The sequence below is a fragment of the Delphinus delphis genome, chromosome 16 (genome assembly GCF_949987515.2).
Source record: "Delphinus delphis chromosome 16, mDelDel1.2, whole genome shotgun sequence".
Classification (NCBI taxonomy): Eukaryota; Metazoa; Chordata; class Mammalia; order Artiodactyla; family Delphinidae; genus Delphinus; species Delphinus delphis.
Genome location: NC_082698.1, coordinates 31,094,434 through 31,107,857, shown reverse-complemented (window position 1 = coordinate 31,107,857; position 13,424 = coordinate 31,094,434). Strand labels below are relative to the sequence as shown.

The 13,424-nt window shown below is 39.0% G+C and overlaps 1 protein-coding gene across 1 annotated transcript in view; it reads right to left on the bottom strand.

Annotated features, from left to right (window-relative positions):
* TLL2 (tolloid like 2) overlaps positions 1–13,424 on the bottom strand; it is a 128,971-nt gene that overhangs the window by 49,011 nt on the left and 66,536 nt on the right. Inside the window, exons 4-5 of the mRNA XM_060033620.1 lie at positions 4,691–4,843; positions 2,691–2,808 (exon numbers count right to left, since the gene is read on the bottom strand). Of these exons, the coding sequence (XP_059889603.1) occupies positions 2,691–2,808; positions 4,691–4,843 (271 nt within the window). The remainder of the gene's footprint in view (positions 1–2,690; positions 2,809–4,690; positions 4,844–13,424) is intronic.

Genomic DNA, 13,424 nt, shown 5'->3' with positions numbered 1-13,424 from the left:
GATTTTCTGAGTTTTTTAGGCACACATTACATTAACTTCAAACTGGCTTGTTCCTGCCAATATTCATTGTGTTTATCTCTTTCTCTTGTCAAATTACATTAGCTATTATTTCCAGAAAAAAATGTTAAATAATTGTGGTGATCATGAACATCTTTGACTTGTTCCTGACTCTAACAGAAATGCTTCTAGAATTATCTCTGATAAACATGAAATGTGCTTTGGGGATATATATGTGTGTGTGTGTGTGTGTGTGTGTGTGTGTGTGTGTGTGTAAGTCAAGGATCTATCCTTGACATCTCTTCTTGTACTACCGTGACTACTTTTTTAAAACAACAAAGGCATGTCGAAATGTGCAGATGCCTTTTTAGCAACTATTGAGACATGAATATGGCTTATCTCCTTTGATCTATCAATATGTTGAATAATGCAAACAGATTTCCTAACGTTGAACTAGTCTTGTATTCCTTAGATAAACCTTCTTGGCAGCCTACTCTTCTATTCTATTTTTCATGGCTGTTCATAAGTTAAATGAGTCTATAATTTTCTTCCCTGGTGTCATCTTTTTCATTAGGGGGTAGCAATGCCATGATACTTCATTAAAAGTTAATTGGAAGAAAGTATTCTTTTAGGCTCTAAAAAACTTAAATAGTACCAGAATAATCTGTTTCTTGAAGTTTTGAAAGAATTCATCTGTGAAACTCTACATTGGAGGCGTGGGGGAGAAAGTTTTTCTGTCAATTTTCCGATTTCTTTCAGTTACTGGCCTGTGCCAGCCCTTTATATTTACCTTGAAGTCATTCACATTATCCAGATTTCCACATTTCTTGCCTTAGAGTTTTATAAAGTACTCTTTTATGATTCTGCTGAATCTGTGGTTATTTTCCCCTTTTGCATGTCTGATTTTGTATATTTCTGCATTGTCACTTTTTTGTCTTAGACTAACGAGTAAATAGTTTGTCTACAGTTGTTTGTTTGTTTATTCAAAGAATTTACTCTTCAATTTATCAGTCCTATAATGTGTTACCTTGTCCATTTTCTTCTGCTCTCACTAGGTTTGTTTTGTCGTGGTGGTGGGTTTTATGTATTTATTTATTTTGCTTATGTCTTTGAATTGAATATTTCATTGTCATTCTTAGTGATGTGGATATCTGAGGCTGTGGGTTTTCTTATGGACATAGCTTTACGCAGATCTCTTCAATTCTGAATTGTAGGGCTTTCATTTATCTAGACTTCTTCTCATTTTAATCCTGATTTCTTTATGACCTAAGAGTTGTAAAAAAAGGGAACTTTTAACTTACCAGGTAATGCAGGAGTTTTTATTCTATCTTTTGTTGTTATTATGTTATGTCCAGTTTCACTGCTTTGCAATCAGAGAATATTTTAATGTTATCTCTGCCTTTTAGAATTCATTGAGGTGTTCTTTTTTTTTTTTTTTTTCGGTACGCGGGCCTCTCAGCGTTGTGACCTCTCCCGGTGCAGAGCAGAGGCTCCGGACGCGCAGGCTCAGCGGCCGTGGCTCACGGGCCCAGCCGCTCCGCGGCATGTGGGATCTTCCCGGACCGGGGCACGAACCCGTGTCCCCTGCATCGGCAGGCGGACTCTCAACCACCGCGCCACCAGGGAAGCCCATTGAGGTGTTCTTAATACTTAACAGATGGACAATGTCTATAAACATTCAGTAGGCATTTAAAAAATGTGTTATCACGTTATAGAATCTGATCCACAGGATCAACTCTACTAATTACATTCTTCCAGTCCTCTACAAATCTCTACTTATTTTTTGGTCAACTTGACATTGACCTACTTGGGTTCACAGACATGAAATAAAGTCCTCTGCTGCTGGTGTTTCTCTCAATTTACCCTTGAAACCCCTGGCGCTTCTTTTATGACTCTTAATGCTATGCTATTTGGTGCATAAAGATTTATGACTGTTATATTCTCACCGTAGTTTGAATTCTTTCTCATTATAAAGTGTCTCACCATTTTTTTTTTTAGTACTTTCTGACTTAAAAAAAAAACAACAACAAAAAAGCCTGTCTACAACTAGAATTGTGATCCCAGCTTTATTTTTGTTGGTATTTGCCTGTATGCCTTCTTACCTTTTACTTTTAAACCTTTCTGGATCATTTTCTTCAGTAGTCATCTCATGTATACAGCATGTAGTTGGGTTTAAGTTTTTGAACTAATATGGGAAACTTTTCCTTTCAATAGGAGAGTATATCACACTTACATTTATTGGCATAACAGATAGTCATAATCCAGTCATCTTATTATTTGTTATGTTTTCTGGAGGAAGTCTGTAAGCCCATGGAGCCCACAAAATTACATGAAGAATTTTGCATATATGTACATCCATAATGAGGGAGCCCATAGCTTCATCAGATTCTCAGTGGAATCACTGGCCCCAAGGTGGTTCAGAACCACTTTGTATGAAACACTCCCAATTCCTTCAACTGCTCCCATGACAGGAGATACAGACACCTTGTCATTCTGGAGTCTTCCTCTTGACCTACCTACTTTGTCCCTGGATTGTGAGTTCATTGAGGGCAAGAAGAGTTTCTGACAAATGCTGGGCTTCTATATATTACAGCACATTGGAAACACTTTGTTTCAGAGAGAAAATTCAAGACTCATGAGCCATCTGACTTGTCTGCCTCAGATTCCACTGAGGTGAACTTGCTTTCACTTACCCACAGGTTCTGTAACTGAACACAATAAAGCTTTCTTCATCCGTCCTCTCTATGAAGGTCACACAGGTGTGCTTTTCCCAGTGTCTCATGGCCTGCTTAAAAATGGCTCTCTGGCTTCCTGAAATGACAGGTCCATACCTTCCTTAGATGCTGGCTGACAACAAAGCATGTTCTAATGATCAAAAAAAGCTCATCTGGGTGCCCCAGAATAAAAATGAGCTAGGACTAAGGATTTCCCTAGCTAAGAATACAATAAAACTTTCCTGAATGACCAAAACCTAGAGAGTAGGAGTTTGTGAATTGGGAGAGAGGGTAAAAATAGATTTTTCAAAATGTCCCCAGCTTCCCAACTTTTCCTTCGTATTGAAAGTACTTTTCTAAATTTTAAAAAATGTTACTCAGGTTATTCAATTTGGCAATTTTAGGCTCTTGAAGTAAATCACCAGCACTGCGTTCCACCCCTTCATTCTATTTTATACCTATAGGACGGTATTCCCGTATGCTCTATAAATTCTATTTGCATGTACATTCATGCTACTTTTGCATTGGGGTTCAGTGTTTGCTGGGGGTTCCTTTTTTTTCAAATATAATAATCCTGTTGTATCATTCTTTTTTTAACATCTTTATTGGAGTATAATTGCTTTACAATGGTGTGTTAGTTTCTGCTGTATAACAAAGGGAATCAGCTGTACATATACATATATCCCCATATCTCCTCCCTCTTATGTCTCCCTCCCACCCTCCCTATCCCACCCCTCTAGGTGGACACAAAGCACCGAGCTGATCTCCCTGTGCTATGCGGCTGCTTCCCACTAGCTATCTATTTTACATTTGGTAGTGTATATATGTCCATGCCACTCTCTCACTTAGTCTTGCTGGGGTATCCTTGAGCCTAATTTTCTGCAAGTCCTTTGAAAACAGATGAATTTCATACTTCCTCTGAACCTTTCTTCATATTTCCCTGATTAGAAATTGGAAAAGCAGTAAGTAAATTGGGAGCAAGAATAAAGTAAACTCTAGGCTGATAGTTTCATCTAGTCAATAAGTATTCTTTTCAAAATCTATCAGTCTGAAATAAATAATACTACTGTATTTTGATTTTGCTAGAAGCAATGAGAAGGATCTAGAAAAATAGTTGTTTGGGAAGTACACAGGATGGTTGGGGATTGGGTCTGAATTCTAGAAAGACTTCGTTGCAAAAAACAAACCAACGAACCATTGGGAGGCTCCCATCATAGTGCAGAAGATGCGGGTGTGGTGTCATAATGTCCCCCCAAAACATACATATAGAAGAAAGAGTAACTTAGCCATCCAAGTGTCAAGTGACATCTTGACACTTTTAGTTAAAATTGTTTATAGAGCAATTACTCACCAAAATGGCAATCCTACTAATAACAAATATCTCCGTGTAAACAAAGTTCTCTATATAAAATTAGTTAATTTGGAAGAAGATTATATAAATCTTTGGCCAGAAAAGCACACCAGATCTGAAAGAACACGGTTAAGACACCAAGGAACAAAAGTTAGTAGCTGATGACAATTCCCACATTTTAATCCTTTAGGAACACATCTCTCTCTCTCTTATTAGGGCTGAGGGCCCCTTGAGAGCAGGATGACATCTTAGTCATATTTTTATCACCAGCATCTAATTAAGGATCTGGCACTGGTGGCCCTGGGTTAATGCCATGGGAGTGCAACGGAACCAAGGGCATGGATGCTGTCAGGAAGGAGGGCGGGGACTCCACCAGGGTCATAGGGTCACCACCTGCATGAAGCCTCAGGGACCAGGTGACCACTTTTGAGGACATAGTACCAACAGAGACTGCAGTTTCCTGAGGTCGATTGCACTAGACCCTGTGGGCAAGAGGGAGCTTCAGCAGGGGGACTGCTATGGCTCCGGCGTCTGTTCCATCCCACCGAAGTCTTTCCTGGGAGGACTTTGCCCACCTAGGAAGACAAATCATCCAGCCCCAAACCAGGCCTCATTTGGAGCTACTGACCGGTGAAGTTCCCTCCAATGACATAGGGGATGACCCCTCCTGGCCATATCCTCTCTGTCCTTGAGGTTGTAGCTCTTCGGACCCGGGGAGAGGTCTCAGCTCCAGCATGCAAGGTCCCAGGGCTCTGTGGAAGCATAGCATTCTCCTTGCCATCTGCAAGAGAGTCATGATGCCATTTACTTTGTGTGGACATATATTTTCAGTTCTCTTGGGTATTTGCCAAAGAGTGGAATTGTTGGGGCATATAGTAATTCTATGTTTAACCTTTTAGAGGACTATCAGACTATTTTCCAAAGGAGCTGCATCATTTTACATTCCCACCAGCAAAGCATCAGGGTTCCAGTGTCTCCACATCCTCGTCAACACTTGTTATCATCAATCTTTTTGATTACAGCCATCCTAATGGGTGTGAAGTGGGTGGCATCTCATTGCGGTTCTGATTTACATTTCCCTAATGACTAATGATGTTGAATGTCTCTTCGTGTGCTTACTAGTCATTCGTATATCGTCTTTGGAGAAATGTCTATTCAAATCTTTTGTCCATTTCTTAATTGTGTTGTCTTTTTATTGTTGTGTTATAATTATTCTTTATATATTCTGGATACCAGACCCTTATCAGATATATGATCTGCAAATATTTTCTTCTATTCTATAGATTGTCTTTTCATTTTTATGATACTGTCCTTTGAAGCACAAAAGTTTTTAATTTTGGGCTTCCCTGGTGGCGCAGTGGTTGGGAGTCCGCCTGCCGATGCAGGGGACGCGGGTTCGTGCCCCGGCCCGGGAAGATCCCACGTGCCGCGGAGCGGCTGGGCCCGTGAGCCATGGCCGCTGAGCCTGCGCGTCCGGAGCCTGTGCTCCGCAACGGGAGAGGCCACAGCGGTGAGAGGCCCGCGTACCACAAAAAAAAAAAAAAAAAGTTTTTAATTTTGATGAAGTCCAATCTATGCATTTTTTTTGTTGCCTTTTTGTATCATATATAATAAATTACAGGCATACCCTGTTTAATTGTGCTTCACTTTATTGTGTGTTTTTTACAAAATGAAGGTTTTTGGCAACCCTGAATTGTCAGGTGATGGTTAACATTTTTTAGCAGTATTTTTAAATTAAGGTATGTACATTATTTTTTCAGACATAATGCTTTTGCATACTTAATAAACTACAGTATATTGTAAACATAACTTTTATATGCAGTGAGAAACCAAAAAATTTGTGCAACTCACTTTATTGCCATATTCATTTTATTGCGGTAGTCTGGAAGCGAACCTACAATATTTCTGAGGTGTACCTGTACAGCTTAATCCAAACTCATAATGATTTATATCTATGTTTAGTTCTATACTTTTCGCTCTTGTATTTAGCTCTTCAATCATTTTGAGTTAATTTTTGTATATGGTGTGAGGTAGGGGTCTAATTTCATTCTTTTGTATGCAATATCCAGTTGTACTAGCACTGTTGGATGAAAAGACTAGTTTTTCCCCCATGGAACTGTCCTGGCACCTTTGTAACAAATCAATCGGCCATCCTTTTCTAGCTTCTTGAGTTGAATGTTTGGCACATTAATTTTCAATCTTTCTTACATTCTAATATTACCATTTTAATACTAAAATTTCTCTGAGTTCCTCTTTGCCTGCATCCCATCTTTTGACATGTACATTTCAATGTTAGACTTTGATATATTCTGTAAGTTCCATTTGGACTTTGTTCTTTGATCCTTGGATTATTTAGAGGTGTGATTTTTAATTTCTAAACATTTGTCTCTCTGTGTGTGTTACTGATGTCTAACATTGCTTTGTGTTCCAAGGACCTATTCTCCAAGGCACAGGTCAGCAAACTTTTTCTGTAATAAGCCAGATAGTAAATATTTTAAGTTTTGTGGTTAATATATTCTCTATTGCAACTACCCAACTCTGCTATTATAGTGTGAAAGCAGCCGTAGACACTGTGTAAATGAATGGGTATGGCTGTGTTCCAATAACATTTTATTTGCAAAAACAGATGGCAGGCTGGATTTGGCCTTCTGGCCATGGATGGTGGCCCATGCTCCAAGGTATCAATTCTTTGTTGTTTTGAGCCTTGCTTTGTAGCCCACTATGTGATTGTTTTTATAAATATTCCTTATAACCTTGCAATAATGTGCATCAGTTTCCAAAATTGATGGTTGAAGGGTGCTACATATGTTGTTCAAATATTCTACTTACAAATGTTTTTGGCTCCTTAGTGTATCTGCTACCGAGAAAAGTGTTTTAAACAACCTTGAGAACTAAGCCTGTGAACTGTCATCTTCTCCTTTATTTTTAATTTTTCCTTCATATTGTTCAAGGCTATGCTGGTTAAATAAGACAAGTTAAGGATCGTTAAATGTTCCAGCTAAATTGCTTCTTTCATCATTAAATACCTTCTTTATCTGTAATAATGTTCATCCATAATGAAGATTATTTTGACTGATATTAATATTGCTGTGCCAGTTTTATTTTGATTAGTATTTGCCTCATATAACTTTTCTGCATCTACATATTTTCAATCTTTTTGTGTAATTATGTGTTTTGTTTTAAATGAGTCATTCAATAGGTGTTATTCTGTGAGCAATACATTTCCCACAAGAAACAATAAAACAAGTTTTGCAATGGTCATAATGTTGAGGTTAATATTACTTTTTTACTGTATATGAAATAGTTTTTGTAAATTGAAAAATTTTTGAGATAATTGTAGATCTACATGAAGTTGCAAGAAATAATACTGAGAGACTTTTTATACCCTTTACTCTGTTTCCCCCAATAGAAACATTTTATGAAACTATAGTACATTATTACAACTGGGATATGGACATCTACTGATCTCATTCAGATTTCCCCACCATTATGTATACTTGTGTGTGTGTGTGTGTCTAGTTCTACACAGTTTTATAACATGTATAGGTTTGTGTATCTACCACCACATTCAAGATACTGAATAGTTCCATCACCATAAGGATCCCTCATATTGTCATTTTAAAATCACATCCACCTCCCTTCCCCTCCCTCCCAACCCATCCCTACACTCTCAACCACTAATCTGTTCTCCATTGCAAAAATGTTTTCATTTGAAGAATATTATTTAAATGGAATCCTACAATGTATAACCTTTGGGAATTGGCTTTTCTCACTCAGTGCAATTCCCTGGAGATTCATCCAAGTTGTTGCATGTATCAATCGTTTCCTTTTATTGTTGAGTAGTACACAGTTTGTTTAACCATTTACCTGTTGAAGGACATCTGGGCTGTTTCCAGCTCTTACAAACAAACCTGTTATGAATATTCATGAACAGGTGTTTTTGTGAAGATTTTTATTTCTCTGAGATAAATACCCAATATGCTGGGTCATATAGTAATAGAGTTTATTTCTGGGTTCTCTATTATGTTCCATTGATCAATGTGTTTATCCCTCTGGTAATATAACACTGTCTTATTACTGTAATTATATACAGTCAGTCCTCCATACCCCTGGGTTTAACATTGGAGATTCAACCAACTGTGGATCAAAAGTATATTTTTAATTCCAGAGAGTTCCAAAAAGCAAAACTTGAATTTGCCATGCACCAGCAAACATGTAGCATTTACAATGCATTAGGTATTAAAAGTAATCTGGAGATGATTTGAAGTATATGGGAGGATGTGCATAGTTTATATGTAAATACTATGCCATTTTATATAAGGTGTTTAAGCATCCACAGATTTTGGTATCCATGAAGGGTCCTGAAACCAATCTCCCAGGGATACTGAGGAAGGCCTGTAGTAAGCCTTAATATCAGGCAGAGTGATTACTCTCATTTTAGACTTCTTTTCCATTGTTTTAGCTATGTTTCCATATGAATTTTGTGTCTTTCCATATAAATTTTAGGGTAAGCTTATCTATGCCTACAAAAAAAAAAGTTGAGATTTTAATGGGAATTACATTAAAACTACAGATCAATTTGGAGAGAAATGGCATCTTTATTATATTGAGTCTTCCTTCCAATCCATGGACATGGTATTTCTCTCCATTTATGTAGGTCTTTATTTCTTTCACCAGCATTGTGTAATTTTCAGTACACAAATATTATACATGTTTTTTAAAGTGTATTTCATTTTTGTTGAGTGATTATAAATGGTATTGTGTTTTTAATTTTGGTTTCTGCACATTAATTATTAGAAATATAAGCATTTTTTTGTGTTTTGGTCTTGTATTCTGCCATCTTCTTAAACTCACTAATTAGTTCTAGGAGTTGTTTGTTTGTGGTAGATTCCTTGAGATCTTCTACATAGACAAACATGTCATTTGGAAATCAGAACAGTTTTATTTCTTCCTTTCCAATTTGTATGCCTTTAATTTCTTTTTCTTGCCTTATTACAGTGTCTACAACTTCTAGAACTACTTTGGTTTTCTGTTTGTTTGTTTTTTTAACATCTTTATTGGAGTACAATTGCTCTAAAATGGTGTGTTAGTTTCTGCTTTATAACAAAGTGAATCAGCCATACATATACATATATCCCCATATCTCCTCCCTCTTGTGTTTCCTCCCACCCTCCCTATCCCATCCCTCTACGTGGTCACAAAGCACTGAGCTGATCTCCCTGTGCTATGTGGCAGCTTCCCGTTAGCTATCGATTTTACATTTGGTAGTGTATATATGTCCATGCCACTCTCTCACTTCGTCCCAGCTTACCCTTCCCCCTTCCTCGTGTCCTTAAGTCCATTCTCTACATCTGCATCTTTATTCCTGTCCTGTCCCTAGGTTCTTCAGAACCATTTTTTCTTTTTTTTAGATTCCATATATATGTGTTAGCACACGGTATTTGTTTCTCTCTTTCTGACTTACTTCACTCTATATGACAGACTCTAGGTCCATCCACCTCACTACAAATAAGTCAATTTCATTTTTTTATGGCTTAGTAATATTCCATTGTATATATGTGCCACATCTTCTTTATCAATTCATCAGTCGATGATCAACTTAGGTTTCTTCCATGTCCTGGCTATTATAAATTGTGCTGCAATGAACATCGTGGTACATGTCTTTTTGAATTATGGTTTACCCAGGGTATATGCCCAGTAGTGGGATTGCTGGGTCATATGGTACTTCTATTTTTAGTTTTTTAAGGAACCTCCATACTGTTCTCCATAGTGGCTGTATCAATTTACATTCCCACCAACAGTGCAAAAGCATTCCCTTTTCTCCACACCCTCTCCAGCATTTATTGTTTGTAGATTTTTTGATGATGGCCATTGTGACTGGTGTGAGGTGATACCTCATTGTAGTTTTGATTTGCATGACTAGTGATGTTGAGCATCCTTTCATGTGTTTGTTGGCAATCTGTGATTACCTCCGAAGCCCGAGCCTCAGCTCCCAGCCCCCACCCGCCCCAGCAGATGAGCAGACAAGCCTCTCGGGCTGGTGAGTGCTGGTCCACACCAATCCTCTGTGTGGGAATCTCTACACTTTGCCCTCCGCACCCCTGTGGCTGCGCTCTCCTCCGTGGCTCCAGAGCTTCCCCTCTCCGCCACCCGCAGTCTCTGCCCATGAAGGGGCTTCCTAGTGTGTGGAAACCTTTCCTCCTTCACAGCTCCCTCCCACTGGTGCAGGTCCCATTCTTATTCTTTTGTCTCTCTTTTTTCTTTTTTGTTTTGCCCTACCCAGGTACGTGGGGAGTTTATTGCCTTTTGGGAGGTCTGAGGTTTTCTGCAGCATTCAGTAGGTGTTCTGCAGGAGTTGTTCCACATGTAGGTGTATTTCTGATGTATTTATGGGGAGGAAGGTGAACTGCACGTCTTACTCCTCCGCCATCTTGAAGCTCCTCCCCCTCAGATCTATTTTCTATTTCAATAATTCTCTCTTCAGTTGTGTTCAATATACTATTTATCCCATTCCAGTTTCAATAAATGCAGTTATCATTACCAAAAGCCCTATTTAGTAGCTTCTAAATTGATCTGTTCTTTTTTTCCCTCACAATAGTTTCAAATTCTCCCATTGGCTCTTTAGTCATTTTATGTATACCTATTTAATCTCACACAGATTCTTCTATTATTTCTGCATCTTGGGGTACTAATTCTCCAAGTTATTGTCTCTGTTGATTATCCTTCATGGATTAACTTTTTGTGTTTCTAATGTTTTTAGTTAAAGTTCATTTTGTGGGGGAGGGTTATTCCTTTCTGCAAGAGTCTCATATGCCCTCAGCAATGAGTGTGATCCTGATTTTCATTTTTTCAGGGCTCTTGGGATTCTATGGGTCCTAGATCAATTTTTATGTTAATTTCTAAGTTTATGGTTTCCATACATAGGAAATGAAATTTGAGAACTTATACCTGTCTCAGGAACAGGCTTTGGGATTCAGTTTCTCATAGAAGATATGTTTTTACCCCCACTTAGAACCTAGGAAAGATAGCAAGATTTCTTGTCCCTTCTTTCAGCCACTGGACAGAGTTTTTCTAGTCTTTTCTTTTCTTTCTTTCTTTGTTTTTTCTTTCTTTCTTCTTTCTTTCTCTCTCTTTCTCTCTTTCTCTCTCTCTCTCTCTCTCTCTCTTTCTTTCTTTTTTAATGATTAGGAAGCCCTTTGAAGGAGTTCATTTTATGCAAGATCTCAGTCTCCAAGGCCATGGCCACAAATCCTGAACCTATATAGCTGTTACATGGGCATAAAAAAACCACCAGCCCTCAGTACCCCAAATCCTGGCCCAGTCTCAGTGCCCTCTGCACAGTTTTGCCACCATCTGAAGCTTAGTTTCATGGGTTTATGTTCCCTGTTCTTTTCTGATAATGACAATTTCCCTATCTTTTCTTTGAGCTTAACTCTGTATTTTTAATTTGGAGTAAGAGGAAGGTTATATTTTTTTCCAGTAGTTCTATGTTTGTAAAAGGGGTCCCTGCCAGTTCAGTTGACAGAACAAGAAAGTTGGCATATAACACATTTTTAAGCCTGAACATAATTGTTTTACTGCTAGAATTTCTAGATCAGAAGTCACACACTTGCAGCTCTTGGGATAAACCCAACCCACAGATGTGTTTTGTTTGGCCTGGATGCTTTTGGCCTACACTTTGGGTTTTTGTTTTGTTTTGTTTAAAAACAAAGTTGGCTTCTCATTTGAGAAGCCAACTTTTAAAAATCAAGGAATTTCACATAAAAATCCAGATTTTCTAGTTTTTCTTTTAAAATGGAAAGATCTGGCAACAGTGGGCCCATCTTCCATCATTTACAACCCATAGCAGTTAAGTAGCACCTGCTCTCTACAGTCAGGGTACACGTTTTCCTGGTTGCTAGAATCTATCTCCCACTCCTCAGGGTCCCATCCAGGCATTTCACCCATTGACATTACCTGCTTGGTCTCTACAGATATTCTAACTTGCTCTCCCAGCCCAGGACTACAAATTGCATCCAGATTTCAAATGTGAGTTGCCCCAGTAGACTGGAAGCTCCATGGGGGCAGGGACTGTGGTTGGCTCATTCACCACTCTATTCACACCCAGCACAGTGTCTGGCTGGTGGTAAGCATTCGGTGCTCTTGGATTTTGAATTAATTAGTTAAAGAATGGATGAGTTATTCTAAAAATAAACAACCCAACAGTCCAAACAATTCTGCGGCAGAAACCTCTCCAAAATGTTGGCAGCCCTGAAGTCCTTAATGTTTAAATCCTGAGAATCCTGTCTTAAGTAATCACAGGCAGTGATGTAGCAAGTGGAAGTTTGTTATTTCCCATACGGTTTTCAACAAGTCTCTTAATTTTCCTCCGCCGCCAACTCTCCTTTGGAGAATGGGCAAAAATATCAATACTTCTCTATCTGAGGGACTAACACTAAGAAATCCAATGTTTCTCAGAGAAGCTGTGCTATATACACATGTGAGCCAGTAATGTTAGGGCCTGGTGCAGCCGAGTCAGCATGGGAAAATCTTAAGTGCACCTGGAGAGAGACTGGGGTGTAATTTCCAGAGATGGGTTATTGAATGACAGCTTCCCCCTCGGTCCAGTGAGAAATTTAATTTGCTGAGGACTCAACACAGGAAGCATTTGCCAATTAAAAATATGTCTAAACAGATGTTCTGCTTAGCCTGGAAGAAGGATCTTAATGCAACTGTCATTATTGGATTTTCTTGGATTACTACTATCTGGAATTGGAGTCCCAATAGAAGGATGTAATTATTTATTATGGTCCAAGAGGCCTGCATCTGAAGAGGAGCAAATGCAGAGGAGGACTCCCTTCAGGGGTGTCTGAAGGGATTTAACATGCTGGGGGCGGGGTGGGCTGGGGATGAAGTCCATTTAAATTCTCTGGCTCTGGGAGTGTACCCTATCCTCTCTGAAAATCCACCATAGCTATTCGATGTTCCGTTTCCAGCTGAAGGCACAGCCGTATTATAAATGGCACAGCCTCCTCAAGCAAGGAACTGCGGATTTTCGATTAGTCAACCGGTCCCTCCTACACTGGAAGTAAACACCCTGACAGTCCAGCCACCTGCATAACCCTCACCCCACGGGTGATGGGCAAATTCGCACCTTGCCTGTGGCGATCTTGAAAGGCTCAGTAAAGGGGGAGACTGTGGATTATTCTGCACGATGGTTCCCAAACCTGGCTGCACATTGGACTCAATCAGGAAGCTTTTAAAAAATTCTGGTGTCCGCCCCCCTGCCCTGAGATTGGGACTCAATTGGCCTAGAGGACTGTCAAGGCATCTGTGCTTTTTCAGGCTCCCCTGGTGATTCGGATGCATAAGGAAGTTTGAGA